The following is a 20534-nucleotide window of genomic DNA, read 5'->3' on the forward strand; positions in this document are numbered from 1 at the left end:
CATCCATCTGGTGACATGGGTAATAAAACTTCATTTCCCAGCCTGGGTACACTGCTAACGAAACTACCCTGCACCCACCACTGGAGTTACCCGGCCTGTCTACATGACGTGCATTCTCCCACACATTCGCAGCACATCCGCTGTCCTTGGGTCGATCTGACACCAAAAACAAAACGTGTGAAATCACCTGGCTGCTATCAGGTGTCAAATCTTGCAGTTCTCTCTGAAACACACCAGCTACAGCCGACATTTGTGCAGGGCCCTGGGAGCCTATGCACGGCTAGTGAGTGCTCTGCAACAGCGACTGGATGAGCAGGGACTCCTATTTTGCATTTTTTAGCATATTGCACCAATAATGACTTTTAAAAAACCCCAACACACTTTGTAAAGCTTCTGGAAAGACACAGGCTATAGGTGAATCGTTAAGGTAGACGAATTTCAAACCCAGGCAAGGTATCCTTTCACTCATACCAAGTAACTGTGCTACATCCTCTACTTATGTAACATATCTTTGTGATAAACTGAAGTTGCAATACTGAGATCACCAGTGGCTAGAAGCCTTAAGTCTCAAAGAGGAAAGAGCACATTCGGTATTTAACATTTCAATCGTAAATAGCATTGGTTCACTTCAAAGGAATCACATCTTCCCTTTGGAAACCAGTGGACACTTAAAAAGACACGTCTTTACTCGACAGACGTAGAAAATAGTTGTAACATGACTTACCAAACTCATCACATATACTTTCATTTTCTATCAGGGTGGGGTGATCAAATGTATCCCGACAATAGAAGATTTGGGGGTTCTTGCTTGTTACTGCAATGCCTCCAAGGGCTAAAACAAACTGGTCTGTTAGTATTGAGGAAGGCTTGTCCTGAATGCGCTTTAACATGGAACGGTATCGACAGTACTGGGGGTAGCTGAGAATCAGCAGGTTTGAATCTTCGTCATCCTCACCTGGAAAAACAGGAAAAAGAAAAACCTCTTAGTATGTCAGAAAAATAAAAAACAAGAGCTGTAACTCAAGTATCTCAGAAAATGCACAGCCCGCGGTTCAGTCTTTTCTCAAGGCCTATCTTTTATAGCACAGTTTGGAAAGAAAGGTTAAATATAGAAATTTAAAGGTTAAAAAGAGAAGCTTAAAGAAAGTTTATTAAAACAGCTTAATTTCTAGCTTTCTGTTCAGTTCTCCCATGCTTACTCACAAGGACTACCTGGATGAGCAAGAAAACACTGCTCTGCAGAAGCTGGCCAAGGGCCTGAATGAAAGCATTCTCTATACTTTGCCAACTTGGCTGCTTTGATAGAAATATTATCTGTCATTTTCACTCGGTTCCCCACACAGCTTTACTCCACTCATGTTTACAGCAGCTAACATCTTTTAAAAATAATAATATACAAGCCCCAGAGCATACGGCTATTAACTCTGCTTTGAAGTACCTGGCACTGGTACTACCAAGGGGCCCCTTGGCCAGGGAGGTGGGTTGGTCTGACCTGGTCATTGTTGCTAAACCCCAACAGGTGGAAGTAACTTTCCTCACATTAACTGCAAATGCAGCAGGACTCAATAAAACACCTACAGAGCATAATGAGCAAATGAATTTTAGAACAGCTGGTACTGCTGAAATGTGGGCTCAAAATGTAAAGCAATCTAGAGCTCAGACCTTTCCATTCCTTCAGGTTTTAGATGACATTATGGGTAAAGGTAGCAGATTTTGTAATATCGCAATTAAGTGTCATCATATGATAACCAGCAGGAAACCCAAGAGCAAAAAAACCCAACCACAGATGTAAACATGAGAAATTTCTCATTTGCAGGTATGCAGCCAATACTTAACAGCACTTCTTCTTATGTTCATTTATCTCTTCAGAGCATGTCTTTCCAAGTATGCCAATAAAGACAAGAAAGAGCATTCACTTTACCTTTTCTGCTGTACTCTGATTACTGAATAACTAAGCTATTTCTTCTTCCAGAGACAAAAGGTCTATTATTTAATCCCATTACCAATCCTGAAATCATCATTCTTACCCTTAAAGTAAAAATCACTTCAGACATTGAGAGAAATGTCAGATCAGTTCTCTCCAACTAAATACGATGGCACAACTCATCTAGATTCGTGTGAGGCAATGGAAATGTTGACACATAAAAGGCTAAATTTTAAGAAGTCTCTGGAAGCAGATATATCACCTAGAATGTCATCACTGCAGACAAATGCAATGCGCCAAAAAAAAAAAAATCAACACGGCAGACGCACTTGCGAAGTACTGTTTTTACAAGCACAGCTCCTGAAAGTCATCACTTTTAAAAACTCGGAACTCTCCCCACCATTCTGATGTAGGTGGGCAGATAAAACAATTCGTGTAAAAAAAAAAAGAAAAAAAGAGTAAGAGTAATACATTTTGGTAAACAGCACTGACATTACTTTTCTAGGAAAATAAAATTTATGGCCCTAAACCCTCTTCTGGTCAATAAGGATGTGGTCATGCTTTTCTTCGTTTCAACAAGTATCCCATAAGCCTACGCAACAGCACGATTGAGCCCACTGCTCCTGGGAATAAGGTTCTCTCTTCTTTATTAGGAAACTCTAAAAATCAGATCAGGAAAACTGTTCTAGGAATTAACAAGCACATGTTCCGTCCTTCAGCTCCTTCGAGAGTTTCACGTACGCCTGCCTGACAGTTATTACTACTTTATACCTTTGTGTAGATAGCAGTGAGCTGAATCTGTTGATCTGACAGCACTTTTCTTATGCCAGGATGTGGTCAGCTTTTTAAACAGGGTGTATATAAATGTATGTCCCACGCGCCTTTGTAGTAAACCATTAGTTTCTAGACAAATGTGCTATAAGTCCCTGCACAGAATCACACGAACTTTGTACCCTGGACAACTGACGACTTAACTCAAACCCCTGGCATAAATTAAAATCAAGTAATTTTTTACAGGATCACTTTTATACATGCTTGTGCAACTCCAATGAGTACTTTATGATGCTTTTTTTTTTCTTTTTTTTCACTCCAGTTCAATAAATACATCTAAGAATGAACAAAGGCTGAATAAACCGAAGATTTGTTTAGTGAAAGGCAAATAGAGTGTTCCTGGAACAAAGACTTTATTCCTCAACCACGCCCACATGAAAAAAGAGAAATCAAAGTAGACCAATCCCTAATAAAATGAAAGCCCAAAGAAGAACTATTTTTTCCTTCCAGCAGAACCTAACATGTGCCATTTAATGCTGGGCTTAGTGAACACTGCCGAGTATTTTTCATAGATATGATCAGAAAGAGTTTACTCTTAGGAGAAGCAGAGCTCAAAATGTGGATCACATTCCTTTAAAATTAAGAAAAACAACTAATTTCTAAAAATATTTAACTGAGATATTAGGGAATGGAGATGCTGTATTTCTGAATCTCATTTTAGCTTCAACAGACAGAACATGGTAAAAGATAATACCTACAGTATGCTGCTTGTAAAGCTCAACTGAAATTACTCTAATCCCATGCTTATGTCATAATTGTGTGGTTTAATAACCCCCTCCAATGTCAATTTTTCTTTTATTTTTATATTTCAGGCTGAAAACAGAGAAACTGTAATTAGGAAGCAAGGTTCCATCCCTGCCTTCCAAGCACTGCCTATATATGCATAGATGTAACCCAACAGTTCCCTTTGTGAGGGGTAAAGAGAGCTGGGATTTGGCACAGCCTGGCATTTATGTTGGATTACATGTTCTTCAAGTTGTCTTTGTAAGTAAGAGATGCATGAAATGCCAAACACAATGAATCTATGCAAGAACTGACTTTTCAAATCAGCACAACCATTTTTAATATGTAAGGCAAGACAATTAAATGTCCCAAAAGAAAAAAAAATAAAGCCTGCTAAGAGCATGAATTCCTAACAAATCCATCTAGAGCCAGAAATATTTATGGAGAGACAAGAGAAACACAAAACTGTAACACTCTTTTTGTTTGTTTCAGAAACATCAGCCTATAATGTTATTGCTAACTGCTATAATCTACCCTCAACATCAGTAAGCATTTTTTTCTTTAAAAAGACCTTCACACCAGGATTTGATGGAAAAACTATGCATGTTCCTTCCTGTACCTAATTACCTCAACTGCAAAAGCTGCCAAGTATTTTGCCCTTTAGTTCTTTTAATCGTATTAGTGCAAATGCATTTGGATGCCAACAGAAACAAACCTTAAAAGATTTTTGCTTAAAAGATTCCAAATATGTACGAGCTTGGTGCTAGGAAAGCACACTCCACTTCTTCCCAGAAAGCACAGAGTTATTCCTGCAGAAGAAATATGAATTTGTGCCTCTTGTAAGACTAAATGTCTAGTTTCGACCCAACTTAAGTAAAATAATGTCAATATGAACTGCTCTCACAATGATTTATGCTACCTTCTGTTACTTTATTATATTAGACATTCCTTTCTCTAAGCTTTATACTTTTCACCGTGCTCCTAGCAACCACATAAAGGCTGAGCACCAACTTTATGCGCCTGGCACCCTTCCAGGCTCGACTGTTATTGATAATTATATTGAAGTTTCAATTTAATTGCTACTCTGTTGTGACACAGAATATTTTTTGCAATTAGGCTTTTCCCATTTTCTGTCCATTCATTTTTTGTATTTGTAAAAACGATTTCCCCACCCCCAGAAAACACAAGCAGAACAAGGATACAGATAAGGGTCTGTACATCTGTTACTGTCATTACCAGCCTAGTAATTGGAAAGGAAAAAAAAAATTCAAGAAAAAAAAATTATACATATAATTTCTCAGAAGGTAAATTTCAGTTAAAGTGCTCTTTTTCTTCTTACAGTTATTCAATGATTTCCTGTTCTAATTGCAAGACATTATACAGAAAGTAATTTTTATAAGGAAATGTACTAGAGCAGGAGCCTCACTTGCTTGGTATGGTTTGAAATTCCAAACTTTTGCATCTCTTTTAACAATTCTCTGCTCTACCTTTGTGCAATATATTCTACCACAAATCTACCATCTCTTCTGAGGCAGTTAACACAAATGTATACATCAAAGGGGAAAACACACTTGCAGTTAAACTGCAGGGAAAAGAGAAAAAAAAAAATCAATTTTTTCCTCCTCACTGTAGCTGGTAAGTTGGAGGCAAGCCAAGCCTTGGAGTGGAAAATATTAAAAAGTAAAAAAAAAAAAAAAAAAAAAAAGAAAGAAAGCTTGATTAAAAAGCGAGAGAAGAGATAGTCAGTTCTAAATCTAAATGAATAAGCCACAAACTATTTCATAAAAACATACTGTGACGTAAATTACACATCAGTATTGCACTGTTGTGGTTATTTTGAGAAATGGCTTGTACTGTAAGTCAGCTGGTAAAACCCCACCCTTAATGATTTTGTAATTCTCCATACAGCAATCAACTGGAGCAGTCATGAAATTGCCAAGAAGGAAAACAGACAGAGCTGTAGAGAGTTTGTAATAAAAAGATAATGTACTTTTAACATAACAGAAGTAGAAGATTGGTTTTATTAACTAAAAAAACTACTTAAAAGGTCCCAGGTTTGCCATTTGTTTTGATAAATGTTGACACAGATCTTCATAAGATAAGCAATGGAAGTATCAGGGGAACCAGATAAAATGGGACAATGCTTTGGTGTGTGGGTAGCAAATCGAGTAAGGGAGTTATTTGGAATATAGAGCTAAAATGAAGGAAGTTGCAGGCTCTGTCCGTCAGGCTCCTCTGACGTACAGTGCTCTCACTGCCCTGCCTCCTTCCATTGCCCTCAGTTACTAAGGGGGTCTCCCAGAGGATTCACACATCATAATTAGTTTATCATTGCTTGTATGCATGGCTTTGACCACACCATCAATACGCCGCAGACACGGAGGTAATGGAGGATACATCTGGATGTCTGGAGGGATTGGGAATGGCAAGGTGAGCCGTGCTGAATGAACATGGCTGTGACTCCCAACACGAAGCGTCTCCTGACTATTGCAGTGCACTGTTCAGGTGTCACTGCCCTCACAAGAGCCCCAGCAATCCAGTGGAGCACACAAGATGGGACTCATGTAATCTAATAACACAGTTTTAATCTACAACAGTTGTGCAGATCCCTCTGTAGTCAGAGATCTCCTTTCAACCCACTGTCTTCTAAGACATGGATTGACTCATTCTCTGGAGCTACTACTATCCCATCAATGATAACTGGCTTAGTCTAAAAGCTTTATTTGAAGATCAAATTAAGTGAGTGAAATGAATTCCACCTAAGTGACAAAGCAGTCTGCCCTATGCTGAAGTGGTGCTCCAAATGCGTGCTAAAATATCCCCTCACAGCTGATACGTTTGCCATCAAAATAACATCATCTGTAACAATGGCCTTTGGCTCTTCCAGCTCTTAAGATCTCTCATTCTACTCCTTTGGCAAAGAAACACAGGTGTAGATGAGGCAAAGACCCTACAAAACAACGACTGCAGGTCAGACAGGCTCTGCACAGATCAGAGCTGCCCATTCTGATACAATCCCAAAGGGAAATACCAGTTTCCAGCAGACAGAAACAAACTTACCACACAACCACCTAAAACGCCTGAACCTCTCAAAAAGTCCAAAAGCAACAAAAATGGCAGAACAATGAAAGAGTAACTACAAGGAGGAAGAAGAAACTGGGTCTTTATGACTTCAAACTTTAAGAGGAATTATGCAATGAGAACACCTTGCCATATCACAATCCAGCTATAATCTGCCAAACACCTCCACCCAAATAACTGCAGCTGGCCAAGAAACAGCAACAATCATCACCTACACTACCTGGGTACTCCCATGCAAGAAAGCATAGCTCTCCCAGTGAAATAACCTTCATGGTCTCGAGAATTCTTCCTGGCTCCCTGCCTGACCACTTCTCACACTGAATTCTTTGTGCAGACACAAGGCTCAGAAACGCAGTAGGAATTCACGTCCCTTTCACCAGGCTGCTCTGAAAGAGGAGCAACGGCTGAGGAGCTCAGGTAGCTGCATCATCATCGCAGTGCATGCTCCAGCACACCAATCCACTTTCTTCTCCAATGGTTAGGGAAGACTTCTCAGACACAGCTCTTCCAATCCACTCTGCCTTTTCATTCCCACGGTCTTTATTTGCTCTAGTAAAGTCACTTGATGTGCCTCAGCTGGCTAATTAATCACAAGACCTAAAAATATTAATCTAAGAATCGTATTTCTCTCACAGATAAATGCAAATACAGTAATGATTTAGCCACATGAGATGGGACAGGAAATCTGTGGGTTTGGGTTTAAATAAATTTGGGTGAATTATTGACACAACAGGGATACCGCTTTGTTGGCAGGACCCGTTCTACTCACCCTTGCTTTGAGAACCCTCCTCTATTTGAATGATAATGCAATCAAGAACAAAGGCAACATGTTGCAGGATAGTGAACGCAGTGATTACATTTATGTTTACCAGATAATGATGATGTTAACAAGTTGCCTGTAATTCTGACAGGGACGTTTGCCTGCCTGATTTTGCTTTTAAATTGATCAAAAGGCAAAAGCCATTTCTGCCAATACTGAGAATAAAATGTGCAGTCTTTCTGCATGTGTCAGATATTTCTCCCCTTTCAAGGAGGAGACAGAGCTAATTCTCAGAATTTTGTGCCACTCCCCCAGCCCTCTGTTTTCTGTCACAGTGCCAGCAGAGCATCAGCCATTCAAAGAATTCCTAAGATTAGTTTAACATTTGAAAGAAAGAGAATACTTACAAATCTACTGGAGATTGAAACTACTGTTCAACCGAACAGCAATACAGTCATTAAAAAAAGGAAAAAGACAGCACAGTCTAAAATGTACTTAAAGCACATGGTTGAAGAACATTTTACACTCAGTTATTTGGATATGAGTTGTTCTACTCCTACTTAACAGGGACAGAACCAGGTATGTTGATAGATGACTGACAAGTATGTCTGCATAATCAAATCTTCTATAATATTTATTTCGCTAAATCACTTTAAATTCAAATCATAAATCAAATTTTTGAAAAAGACGAAAGAAATTTAATACTGAAAAAGTTTCCAACCAGGTACTCCACATCCTTTTTCAAACTCTAATCCTGTATTCAGCTCCTCATAACTGCAGCTCCAACCCTGAGCTCCCAAGATCCTCCTGTGCTTTAGGAAGTGCCTCATAAACCTTATGAGGTGTTTCTAGACTCAAAAGAAGAATGACTGACAATCGTCATTTCCAGCTTTTATATAACCCTTCCATCCACAAGCCTCAAACTGCTTTATGGAGATGAGTAAAAATTATTATCCCCATTACACACAGAGAGAAACTGAGACAGAGAGAGCTTAAAGGATTTATTCTACAGCATCAAGCAACTTAAGAGAGTAAGGCAGAGAGCAGAAATTCTTGCTGGGGGATTTCTGGGTAAGTGAGAGATCCCTAAGTTTCCTTGGAAGAGAAGTGACTGTCTCTGGCCACTCCAGCCAGCCTGCCTGCCTCCCCCAGAGACAGGGGACAGACCAGGCTGGTCCGTGTTGAGGCTTCTCTCCTACCACAACCGTTTCCCCTGTCCTGCACGATTCCAGTCACTCCTTCATTTTGTTTAGCTGCTGCCCAGTTGGGACTATCCTTCCCCTTCAGGAAGGGTTTTCAGAGCAGCATCCTCCTGCTGGACGCAGGTGACTGCCGTGATGATGGCTGGAGGAGCATGAGGAAAGCAAGATGATGATGGGGATGTGGCCAAGTACAGTGCTGGGCTGTGAAAATGACTCCCTGCCTCCCAAAATTTCCTTCTTTCCTTACTCCTGAGGTCAGAAGTGCGGGTCAGCCCATGTCCAAACAGCCTTGATGGCTACAGAAAACCACTCTGATATAAAAGGATTTTAAACTGCCCTATTAGCTTTTTAAAGCAGATGGAGATGGGGGGAAGGATTGATTGTAGAAAGGAGCACATGCTGCCTGTCCTCTTGAATGTTCTGGGTCATGTGGACCATTCAGGTTGAATGTGCATCAGCTTTAAAACAAGTATTTATCCTGGTTGTCGTGGTTACTGATAAGCAGCTTCAATTCTGCTGATAACAAAAAGAAGAAAGAATTAAAAAGGGGAGGGGAGCTGAAAACATAATTTGGTAATATGACAAAGCCAAGAAGAGGAATTAAATCACAGTAAACAAGCCAATTGTACTGTAAATGGCTCTGCCTCTGTATTCGCTTTTAAATCATCTAAGGCTCTAACATGGCAGCTGCTTCAGTTTTAACAAACAAACAGTAAAAACCCCTTTTAATAACGAAAGGAAATAATGATATACTTTGCTTTAGCTGAATTCAAACATAATTTAATTTTTCCTGAGGTGAGATTTGCACGGGGAACAATCAGATAATAAGTGTTATCATTCTCATAGACAAAACTGAACCAGCACTTTGCAATTCAAAGTGGTATTTAAGGCACCGTTTTCAGCAATCTCTGAACACCATCCAACATACCACTGAACTACGGTAGCTTCAGTACTTACAGATAAAGCCTGATCCTGCAGATACTTGAGCATGGGAAGATATGCTACAAACACAAGTACTTCCACTGCTGCTGAGGCTGAAGTTACACATTCTCTACAGCACCTTTGTGGGGGGGTCACATCCAATAACTTACCCTACAGCACCTTCTCATTATCTGTATCATTATTACTACTTCTATGATTATGTGTCTTGGTCTCCCTTTCTGAAGTGTAGCACTGCACAGAGAAAATACTGGAGGATGAAAAACTCCACTCTTGCAGAGAAACACGCAACTAGAGCCCCTGGCAAGAAAGGGGCACACATTTGCACAGCGATGATAATGAACCGCTGGAACAACGAGCTCAAAGACATAACAGCTTCCCCAATCCAGCGCTCAGGACTGAACTGGTTTTTTCTCAAGATATTCTCTGGACTGATGAATTTTAAATTTGTGGTTTGTTATTTGCCTTCTGTGCTGAAGAGGCCCATGACGAATCCATACTTGTGTGGGAAAATTCTAAGGCATGAAAAACTGAAAAGAAGTGGAAAGTCACTGAGAGTTAAACTGAGTTACTGGGCTTAATATCAGAGTAACCAGGTCTTCTGTCGTCTCTTTTTCAGCTCCACACACCATTCAAACACAAATGAGAAGCAAATGCAGCTTTACTTATAAGGGACTGTTTCACCACCTCTTCCATGCAGCAGAATCAACTGCCTTCATTTTCCATTGCACCCAAAAGTATGAGTCAAAAGCCTTATTTTGGTGTCTCACACGAGGCTCTTTCACTATCATTCTGAAAATTCGGAGGAACTGCACCCTCCTTGAAATAGCAACGGCAGAAGCTGCCGGTCCCAGAGCTGTGACATGAGGGGTGGAGGGTGGAAATGGTCCAGCGATTTAAACAGTTGAGCTCTGCTTTTGACGTTTATGCCCTCTTTGAAACCCTTAATGAAGTAACAACCCCATTAATTCTGGCAGGGTATTTAGTACACATAAAAACTGCATTATCTACTATTTACAATTTACTACACACAAGCAGTATCTGGCTCTGTATAAAAATAACAAGCTCACTGTAACCCTGTGCTCCCTAACCATACTGCTGATTTCTTTGACACATGGAGAAGTGAGAATAATTACATTTTACTGAGTGCGCCTCATTACACTAAGTTAAGATTTCCAAAGCTGCAAAAATATGCTTTTCAATTTCGCTTGTTTCTAGCATTTCACTCTGAAGACAGTTAGTAAAACCTTCAAAAAGTATCATCAATATGGACAAAAATTGTACCCTTCTCATGTGGACATTTGACAGAGGGATAATAGGGTCTAGAAACACCACAGTCAGATGTTGCTTTTCTATTTAATGTTTCCTTCTGTGCCAAACATAATATAACAGACAAGTGTTAGAGAGACATGCAGGGGGGAGTCTGAATAGAGAGCTTTAAAAGAGGTCCTTAATAGAGAAGCTTGTATGCTTAGTCTTCAACAACATTCAATAGCAATTTATTTGCAGCCATTTTCTCATGTAACCTTTCACACGGGAGCAGATAAGATAAAGCACAAGACAATTTGTCAACTGCCAGATATGAACAAAAGAAACCATTTTTAATAAGCTTCAGTGGCCCCTTGTATTTGTTTTGCAACATGTTAATAACTTTTTTGGAAGCCAATCAAAGACAAGAAGAGAAAAAGAAGTCAAGCTGGGAAATAATAACCACAGCTAAAGAATTTTACAGATAAACTTGTGTTATCATCTGCAGTGTAATAATGCTTACATCCTGGAGTGGTGAAGAATTAGAATTAGCATGATGCCATTTCTTTAAAAAAAAAAACAAACAAAAATGCCAGTGTCATATATATTTTTCCAAGAATTTGCTGTTCTCTATCTCATCCCAATGTAGCACATAGTTGTTCCCCAATAGAACTTAACTCAGGTTCTCCTCCTTCCCAAGATGAAACTCAACATGAAGACTATCACAAGGAAAGGCCACATGGGAGTTGCCAAAACCAAGCCACTGACCCACCTGCCCTGCACCACACTCCGCCAGACACTTGGGAACTCTCATCTACTAACTCAGCTTCTCATGTTGCACCAAATAACCCCCAAACTGTTGCTCTGAAAAACAACCCAAATGTAGCTTTAAAAGCTGTTACAGGTGTATGAGTAAGTCTGTGGTTGCCCATTTAATCCTATCCTGCATCACAACAAAGTAGACTCAAGCTGAAAAGGAGGAATAGGAAGGAGGTCTAAAGGAAAAGGGAGCTAGCATACTCCCCTGTCTAGGATACACGGACCAAAAATGAAGTGATATGCAGGATAAGATGAACAAACCAACTGTGCTGAAGTTCAGCAATGCCAGGGCCTCCCTGTGTGACCAAAGTTGTATCACCAGGTCCTTCCGTGGCACAGTCTCATTTCTGTGGAAAAAGAATTAGTCGCAGGCATGTGAGAGCTCATGGGACAATTGCTCCTGGTTCCTAACCCTTCCTGCAGGCATGAGAGGAGGTGCAGAGAGCCTCCTCAAAATGGTATCTACCAATACCTGTACCAAAAAGGTTTCTGCGGCACTGAGGTTCAATTGTGGGTCCAAATGCTCATACGAGCCCCCCCAGTCCAATTTCTAAGGTAAGCATCCTCTGGTACTGAAGAAAAAAGCAGAATGCATCAAAATCCCAGCAACACACGCTGAAAAAGCCGATCAAGTGTTAAGCAATTTCATTAACGTTATTAAAATGGAGAAAATTCCCTTGGAAAATTTCACACAGGCTTTCCCGTCTCGCTGCAAATTACTCATGGCCTGTGAGACGCGCAAGGAGCAAATGGAGAGAAGTAAAGCTTCTCTCCAGCGAATTTGGACTGAGTCCTAGTCTCACTGGTAGAAAGACCAACCTTGTGGGCTTCAGTGAGAATAAGGCTGGATCCTTTGAACTAGATTATTATGGCATCTCTAAGAGAGGTACAAAAGTATATGGTGAGAGAAGATGCGCCAAGAACAAAAGGAGCTGCCGGTCAGACGAAAACCCTCCTTGTTATGATGATGAAAAGACTCCCAGACTTCAGCAGACACACACCTGCAGAGTTTAGTATCCTATACCCAAAATTAGATTTTGCCTTCTAAGGACTTTACAGAGGAGTCTGTTATCCAGTGAAGGGAAAGAATAGAAGCATTTGCTCTTCAGGAAAGAGGAATGGTCTTTTGAATAAGAAAGGGCTTCCTGCGATGGGAACCTACCAGCCCAGCCCCACACTCCTCCTGAGAACCACTGGATTTCTCTTCCTCCTCTGCAAGACCAGGAAACCATTTCTGGAAAAGCGGAGAAGCTGGGCTACCTGAGTTATCTGAAAAGGCCTCAGGTGGAGGCAGGGCGAGAAAGGACTTCAGGAAAAGCTATGCCTATGAGCTGAGGAGAACAAGCAAGTATCTTCCCACTCTTTTCTCTAGGCAAACTGTCTTTCCAAGTTTTGAGTGAGAGCGACAAGACTCCAGCAAATATGAACAGGAAGGGCCCAGCAGAGCCAGAAAACACCAGGCGGCTTGTGCTCTGCTCCCGATAGGCTTCGGTCCCACACCCAGCAGAGAGGAAGGCTCCCAAGTAGAAAACACTATCTACTAGTCTGGAACCTGCTCTAATAATAGATAGCACTGTCTATTTCAAAGCACTTAATGGACGCTAATTAGTCCTCAGGGTGTTCCTATGAGGCAGGTGGATAGATAAGTATTATTTCCCCTGTTTTACACATGAAATAATCTCATAGGAGATGTTCTGACTTGCTTAAGGCCACTGAATGAGTCACTGAGCTCAGGACTCAGCAGGTCCTGGCTCCCAGACCTGTGCTCAGACCTCTCAGCCATACCTCTTTCAGAAGTACAAAATCTTCATTTCAAATGTCCAGGGAGAAAGGAAAGAATATCAAGGAGGGGTGATAACACTGGGAAAAAACACTCTCTGGGAAAGGAGCTTCCAGAATAACGACAAAACAGAGCCACGTATCTACCGAATGCTAGACACCAATTCTAGGACAAGGAGAGAGATGAGAAACCCACTCTGACACAAAACTGCAAGGGTTTTTATTACATATTCTCTTCAAGCAGTCACAACTGTTTACTGTGACTAGTAACCGCTGCTAATGTCAGTTTAATAGCTTTACATTCCAAATTTCTAGCACAGTCGGAGCATGCGAGGGCAGCAGGCAGCAGTCCTGGCTGCACACAATGGATATGCTTAGTACATACATGTAAGTTACGTGCCCACACCCACGAAGTTACACTGAGGTGGTGCTGTTCCACCAGAGGCCTTTGTGACTTCAGATATCACACTGCCTGGGCAGGCAGGAACATTATCGATGGGTTTTATATCTCTTTGGGAAAGGGCAGCAAATGGTTTCAGCCACCATCTGCAAACAGCCAGAGCTTACAAGACACCAGATATTACCTGGCACATGCCTCTTCCTTCAAAAGCCTTACGGATTACCCTCCACTTACTCCTCTCAACCAGGGTGCTGCATGGACTGCTCCTATCCCAGAGAGGTGTTGAGAGCACCAACACACATGGGATCCACATGGAGATGAGAGAATAACAGTACTGATCACACAACTCCCACTTTTCTCATTCCAGATACCCTGTCAGTGCATTTCTAACTCTCAACTACACAATTAAGTGAAAAAGGGTCCTTGGAAAGGTGAATGCACTGTTCCAGTACCCCAGAACATTCACCAATTGTTTGTGCTAAAAATAATAATTTTTGCTTGTACAGAATTCAAGGACCGATCTCCAGGAACTACAGGCTACAAAAAACATTACTTATTTTTCAGAGGGGAAAAAAAATTATTTATACAGTGCATTATCAATCTCAAACGGTGGTGTTTAAGCATGAGTTTGATGAACTATATGCAACATAATACAGCACCTTTGCATTTTGATTCCTTCATTTATAGACCACAGCAAATTAATAACTCAAAAATGTTGTTTCAGGCAAAGTAATGGACACACAATAAAACTATTCATTTCCTCAAAGGTCACTCCAGGAGAAACATACATTGTTTCAAAGCCTACCAACAATGCTATTGTTCCAAAGAAAAGTGAAAATATATATTGAGTAGTTAGTGCCTATATCTGCAGCGGAGACCCTGGGCTAATTTAAAGTGCAATCTTAAGGCAATCAATCATACTCTGAAATTACTTCATTTTCCAAACTGTTTACACTTTTTAAGTTACAAATCCACTTTCTGCTATTTCAGCTCACGATTTACAGCTACAGATTTAGCCTGCCTTGGCTTGCTGCCAAACTCTAGTCATGAGGGAGCTAATGATCTGAACAGATCAGTGTTTTATAATGGAGAAAAGCGCATGTAAATTTCCAGCATGTCTGCAAGTAATCAAGGCATGCTGACTATAAATGAGGCGGCCTCACATTTATTTTAGGAGAAATATCTTAAAGTCCCACTTTTTATCTGGGCCAACAACAACAACAAAAAAAAAAAAAAAGGAAAAAAAAGAAAAGAAAAAAAAAGAATTCTTTAAAAAAGGTACTCCAAGATTATTCCAAATGATTCTAAACGAAACTGCTAGGCAAACAATATGTTAAAGAATAGTACAATAGCTAATTTCCTTTAGTGTTTCTATCTCAACCAGATTGTATCTTTATCATGGCAAGCTGGAACATTAAACTCTCTAGTTCATGGAATCAAAACACAAGAGTGCTTCATATTACATTATAGAAAAATGAGCCATTCCCTACAAACAAGGTCAGATTTCTGGAATGCCAAAGGTCTACATTTAAACAGAGCTGGGAGGAGGGGAGGCTTTGCCCACTCCGCTCCCTAAAAAACACTGGGAAACTAGACCAGCAATTTAAATTTGTTTTAACAGTTAAAATGGTAGAGGGAAAGCAAGAACTCTCTTTGGAGATGATTACTTAAATTAAGTATGATCTTTATTGTTTCATTACAGTGGCAAAGCCAAATAATGACTTTTGTGTTACTGTACAAATAATGCCGGATCCTCATTTTCTAGCAGAAATAATTACGCTATTCTATCATTTTCTGCTTACTATAAACCTCCCCACATAGGCAATGGGTTGTGGTAGGTTTGGGGCTGAACTGAAAAAAGTTCCAGATTTTCTCCTTTTTTTTAAACTCAAGGGAGGCATATTCTGATTCAAAAGTGGCTTTAAGAATGGAACTATAAATATTCTCATGTTGTACTTCATGAAATTCAATCCATCATGATGGATATTTCTGTTGCAACATTATTACATGCCTAAACTCAATTGTATAATTGGATAGGGCCAGAAACAATAAGCCTTGTTTCAGCATACTACAGCTTTAAAATACCTGTAATCATAAATCAACATAATTATTTGAAGTTCTGTCACGAAGCAGAACAAGAAAAGAGAAACTAAAATAAACTAGCTGCTAAAGAATTTAATTTTGCTTTCTGAAGACTGAAATTTTTTACCAGCTTTGAGCCTTACCACCACCACAACTGGGAAAGTCTTTTCTCCTTCCTGGTTGCCTTGAAAGGCACCTCCTTCAGAAAGATTCTGCTTCCTTACAGCTTTCCAACACAACTGGCAGGCCTCCACTGAGGAATCCTGCAACTCCGTAGTGCAAAGGATGAGTCTCCACTGCAGTCATCGAGACCAGGGTAACAGGGAGCCAGGCTGGAAGAGACAACTGAAGTCCCTCCTTGCTGTGGAAGTAAAGCCAACTGAGCACTTTTTGTTACAGCTTGTTGGATATTTTGCTGCTTATTCACACAAAATAATTTTCTAGCTCCTCCCCTATCTCTCTGCACTTCTTACCTCATCACAGCCAGGACCAAAACTAACTGATCATTTCTTGCTGTTTTTCTACCCCCAGGACCTATAAATGAGAGCTGGGGGTCAGCTTTGATGGACAGACCCTGGATGTGAAGAGAGTTTGCTGCTTGTTGGTTTAGTTTTAATTACTGCCAAGCAACTGCCATTGGGAGCTGAGCCCGGGGAGATCATCACCCAGCTGCGGCAGAGGACAGAGCAGAGATGAGGACATGTGGCCTCCCTAACCACAAAGTGCTTTGGGATGGGCTGCATTGTGTTACTGGGAGAGGCAAAAGCACTGGTGGTGGCTCAAGAGTTTCTTCCCTCCCCTTACCTGCAGTTACACAACCGTTCTCCAAATCTCATCTCCACCTACCTTCCAGCCATGTAGAGCTTCGTGCTCACTGGAGGCACTGGGCTACAGCACGACTGAAGTTAATATTAAAACATGGATTCCTCCTCCTACAGCTTCACTCAAAAAAACCATTGCATTCACAGGGACAGAGGTCTCCTGATAATCTCCTTGTTCTGTTTTTCTTGCTGCTATTACAGGGGGTTTTTTAAAGCTCTTTTTCTCCCTTCTTTCTCTTCTGATCTTTGTAGGTCTTGAACAAAGTATTTTATTACTTTTGATACTTATGTGAAGAATGTTAAGACTTTCATAAATACACTCTTTTGGACAAGTGCTTTATGGGTACCAGAGCTCAGCAGCACATATAGTTGCATGTACACACAGATATTTGCAGTTTCACCTCAGATGACTATACAGTCATCTACACATGTCTATGTAATCATCTGTTTGTATATACATACAGAATAAATCATACAATTATTGTAACACCACTTAAAACCTTACTTTCTCAAATTTGCAAGTTTTACTCTCGCACACTGTGACATCATATACTGGAGAAGTAGCTGAAAATAGGTAAGACCTGAATTTCTTTAGTCAAAGAATAAAGTTAAAAAAAACCCCTTCCATTTCAGTATATCTGAAAGAAGCAAAAAAGATGAACAAACAGATCTGGGGGGAAGAGGCAAGTCAACTCCAGCTCAGCAAAAATTTTTAAGATAAAAACAAATATAAATAAAAAGAAGAGATATAAATAGGTGATGTGAACAATTCTCAAGAACAAAAGGCATTTGATATCATCTGAGTTGGTGTCATAGGGTGGCTATTAACTGGCATAAACATGCATTTTCAGTCCCACTGAGTCACCCAGAAAAGTTGGCTCTGAAATAATGAGGTTGATGGAGCCTGACATCCAGTTCTACTTTTCTTTACTTCAACTTGGAACTGTTGCATGATTACAATACAGAACGTCAGGATACGATAAACAGAACTGAAAAAGGGAAAGAAAACAATTTTTTCCCCTACAAGTCAGGTTCAGTGCTTTTGCCTATTAAAGTAACCAAATATGCTTCTCTCTGAAATCAAAGCCAAAAGGCAGCATGCCAGCCACAGTTAACAGATAAATCAATGTTCCTGAAGGGTAGGTTTTTTTGTGTTGGGGGGTTCCTGCCTGACAACAATCTTGCGGCGAGCAAACAGAACACCCAACTCACATCTTGTCAATCGACTCGTGTGAAACGGGGAAGGAAACGCAAATACTTTTGAAGATCTAGGCACTGTTTGGAAAAACTTCATGTTCTAACCTCCCTGTCAAAGGTCATGGTTTTCATAACCATGAAGTCTGCAGCTATTGTAAAGCCCACCTCATATAATGTGTAATTGCAGCTAATTTATCGCTAAGGTCATTGTATACTAGCTAGGAGTTTGTAAACAAGAATGAATCACAGGTTTCATTTCTGTGTCCCTTTCAAACTGGAAGACCTAACAGTTCCCTGCTCCAACATACAATATAGTATTGCTTCTATAAACCTACCCAGGTCTCCTTGCCAGCAGTTTCCATTTAATTAAACTGACAGCAAAACAGGGCCTTTGCTAATGTGATCCAGACCAGTTTGCCTTCAATGTAAATTCTCAGGCATGAAATTACATCTGAAACAGACACAATAATCCCTCTATATCTTAGTCATAAATTTAATCTATACTAAAATAACATTTTCTTTGTCTATATTGAAGTCTGTTTTAAAATTCAGTGATCTTTTCTTCTTTTCACTGTTGAAGGTCAGGGAATTATTCAACTTCTATTCATCTTACAGTCAATTCAGAATTTTCTTCTTGTCTGTAATTTACACATTCATTGTTGGTTTTTAGGTCATGGGTAGCAAAATGATCTCACATGTGAGAAACCAGATTCGGGACCTACTTCAAACTTTCACTTTCTGGAAATGAAATAGACTGGTAGCACAATAAAACTAGTTCACAGCCGCTTAAAGCAATCTGAGTTGCCTAAGCTAACAGCTTGCTCTTTCACACAGATCCTCGGTCATCTAGCTGTAAAGAAGAAAACTGATGAGATTTATAGATAATTTCAATAAAATGAAGGTGGAGTTGTTTGTTTGTTTAATGACCCATACCATTTCACTCTCGTCAGTACTCAACTGATGCACTAATTCCTACAATGTCCAGGAAGAACAGAATATGCAAAAGTATAGTTACTGCACAGTAACCGCAGTGTTCATGACAAGCAACTCAATAAACTGCAGGGTGCATTTATACCAGATGCAAGTGAGATGGGAATTTCTGAGAGACGTCAAGCATTTTGTTCCTGGCCCATGGGCTGCCTCCTCCTGCACCAGCATGAGGACAAGCCTGGGGGACACCACAGCCGCCCCGCAATTCAAGCCTTTAGTATCAGAGCGTTTGAAAAACAGGAAGGGATGGTAAAATCTGGAGAAGTCACAATTAGTAGGGGAAGGGCAAATAACCAATCTTTTCTCACTAAAGCCATCACGCACCACAGCAAAGTCTTCAGTGTGATTTTGTCAGTTAAACAGTGACTGAAATAATGCTCTCCCAAACTCCCAACCTCGCAGTCAAGTCTAGCAACAGTACTGGAGAGGCTGCTCTTCTTTGCTACTCTGTGGATTCCTGACACCAGAAGAGCACATCTCCAAAGCAATGCTGCACTGGGTCTATAAGCTCCATGGGACTTACACAGCACTCAGGCAGCAACACAGAATGATACACCACGACATTAACTCCGAGACACTGTGGCAGGATGGCCTGAGCTTCAGAGTGCCTAGCAGTGACTGTCACCTCAACATTTTGATCCATGAAAGGAAAAGTCAAGTCTACTATGTGCAACTGCATTTCTTCTATGTAGGTAAACTAATTAAAAAGGGAAAGCTTGAAGCCACTCTGAAGACAGATTTTGGCTGAAGTTATAGCATCAAATGAAACTGAGGATCCACTCTGGTATAAATCTGGTCTCTCCGTTCAAAGAGGGCTTCCTGGCTTTGGAGTCATCAGTCATTGGAGTCACTGGAGTCACTTTATCAGGTAAAGAAGAATGCACAGTACACAGCTACACCTCCTAGGAGCCTTGTCCTGTTTTAGCCTGGGCAACCTGGCTAGTGAACTGACTGAGAAATGGAGATGGCAATAAATTCGTATGGATAGCTGGGGCAAAGGAGGCACACACAAAACTATCCTACGTGCAGTCCACACAGACACGCTCTGAAGGAAAAGGAGCACCCAGATGGAAACTGCAGTCCCATTTTTTCTATGATCACCATCCCATTCTGTCATGTCTTGATAACCTTCAGTGATGAAGTGCCCTGCCAGCCACACTGAGCTTAGGGCATTCCTTGTACCACTTGTGACATTCAGTACATTGTGGAACCGGGCCCAAGGGCTCCTGTTTCCTGAGAGCTTGTGCTCCAGCTGGAGATGCTACAACCATAAGAAGCATAAGTGATGAAACCAATGGAAAAACAAGAGAAAACTCAACCACTGCACATTTTCCGAGTTTCTCCCAACCAAACATTTACTAAACTTTCGTTACATGCCCCACTAAAAATACCTGTTGCTCAAGAAATGTTACATGACTTTAAGTAGGAAATTTGCCACACGCCCAGGAAGGTATAAATGATTCTTTCAGACAAACACACTCAATATAGTTTTTTACAGCCTGGACAATAAAAATTTCCAACCACTGTTGGAATAAGAACAATTATTCTTCAAATTCTTATTCTTTGAATAAGAACTTTAATTGCATTGTTCTCCTAAAAAGTAGAAAGTTAAGTGCTTATTTAAGAAAACCAGCCATATATTAAGCAGTCTGACATTCTTGGGAAAAAAGAAAATTTTATTTGTGTGGCAGAAGACAGTGGTCAGACATTAGCATGATCAGAAATAATTACAGGTCCT

General features: G+C 40.4%; 1 protein-coding gene across 2 annotated transcripts in view; it reads right to left on the bottom strand.

Annotated features, from left to right (window-relative positions):
* Positions 1 to 20534, bottom strand: part of ARID5B (AT-rich interaction domain 5B) — a 117507-nt gene that overhangs the window by 70065 nt on the left and 26908 nt on the right. For both annotated transcript variants that reach the window (XM_027649473.1, XM_027649472.1), the window contains one exon: positions 725 to 955. In XM_027649473.1, the coding sequence (XP_027505274.1) occupies positions 725 to 955 (231 nt within the window). The remainder of the gene's footprint in view (positions 1 to 724; positions 956 to 20534) is intronic.

The sequence above is a fragment of the Corapipo altera genome, unplaced genomic scaffold (genome assembly GCF_003945725.1).
Source record: "Corapipo altera isolate COAL_440 unplaced genomic scaffold, ASM394572v1 53, whole genome shotgun sequence".
NCBI lineage: Eukaryota > Metazoa > Chordata > Aves > Passeriformes > Pipridae > Corapipo > Corapipo altera.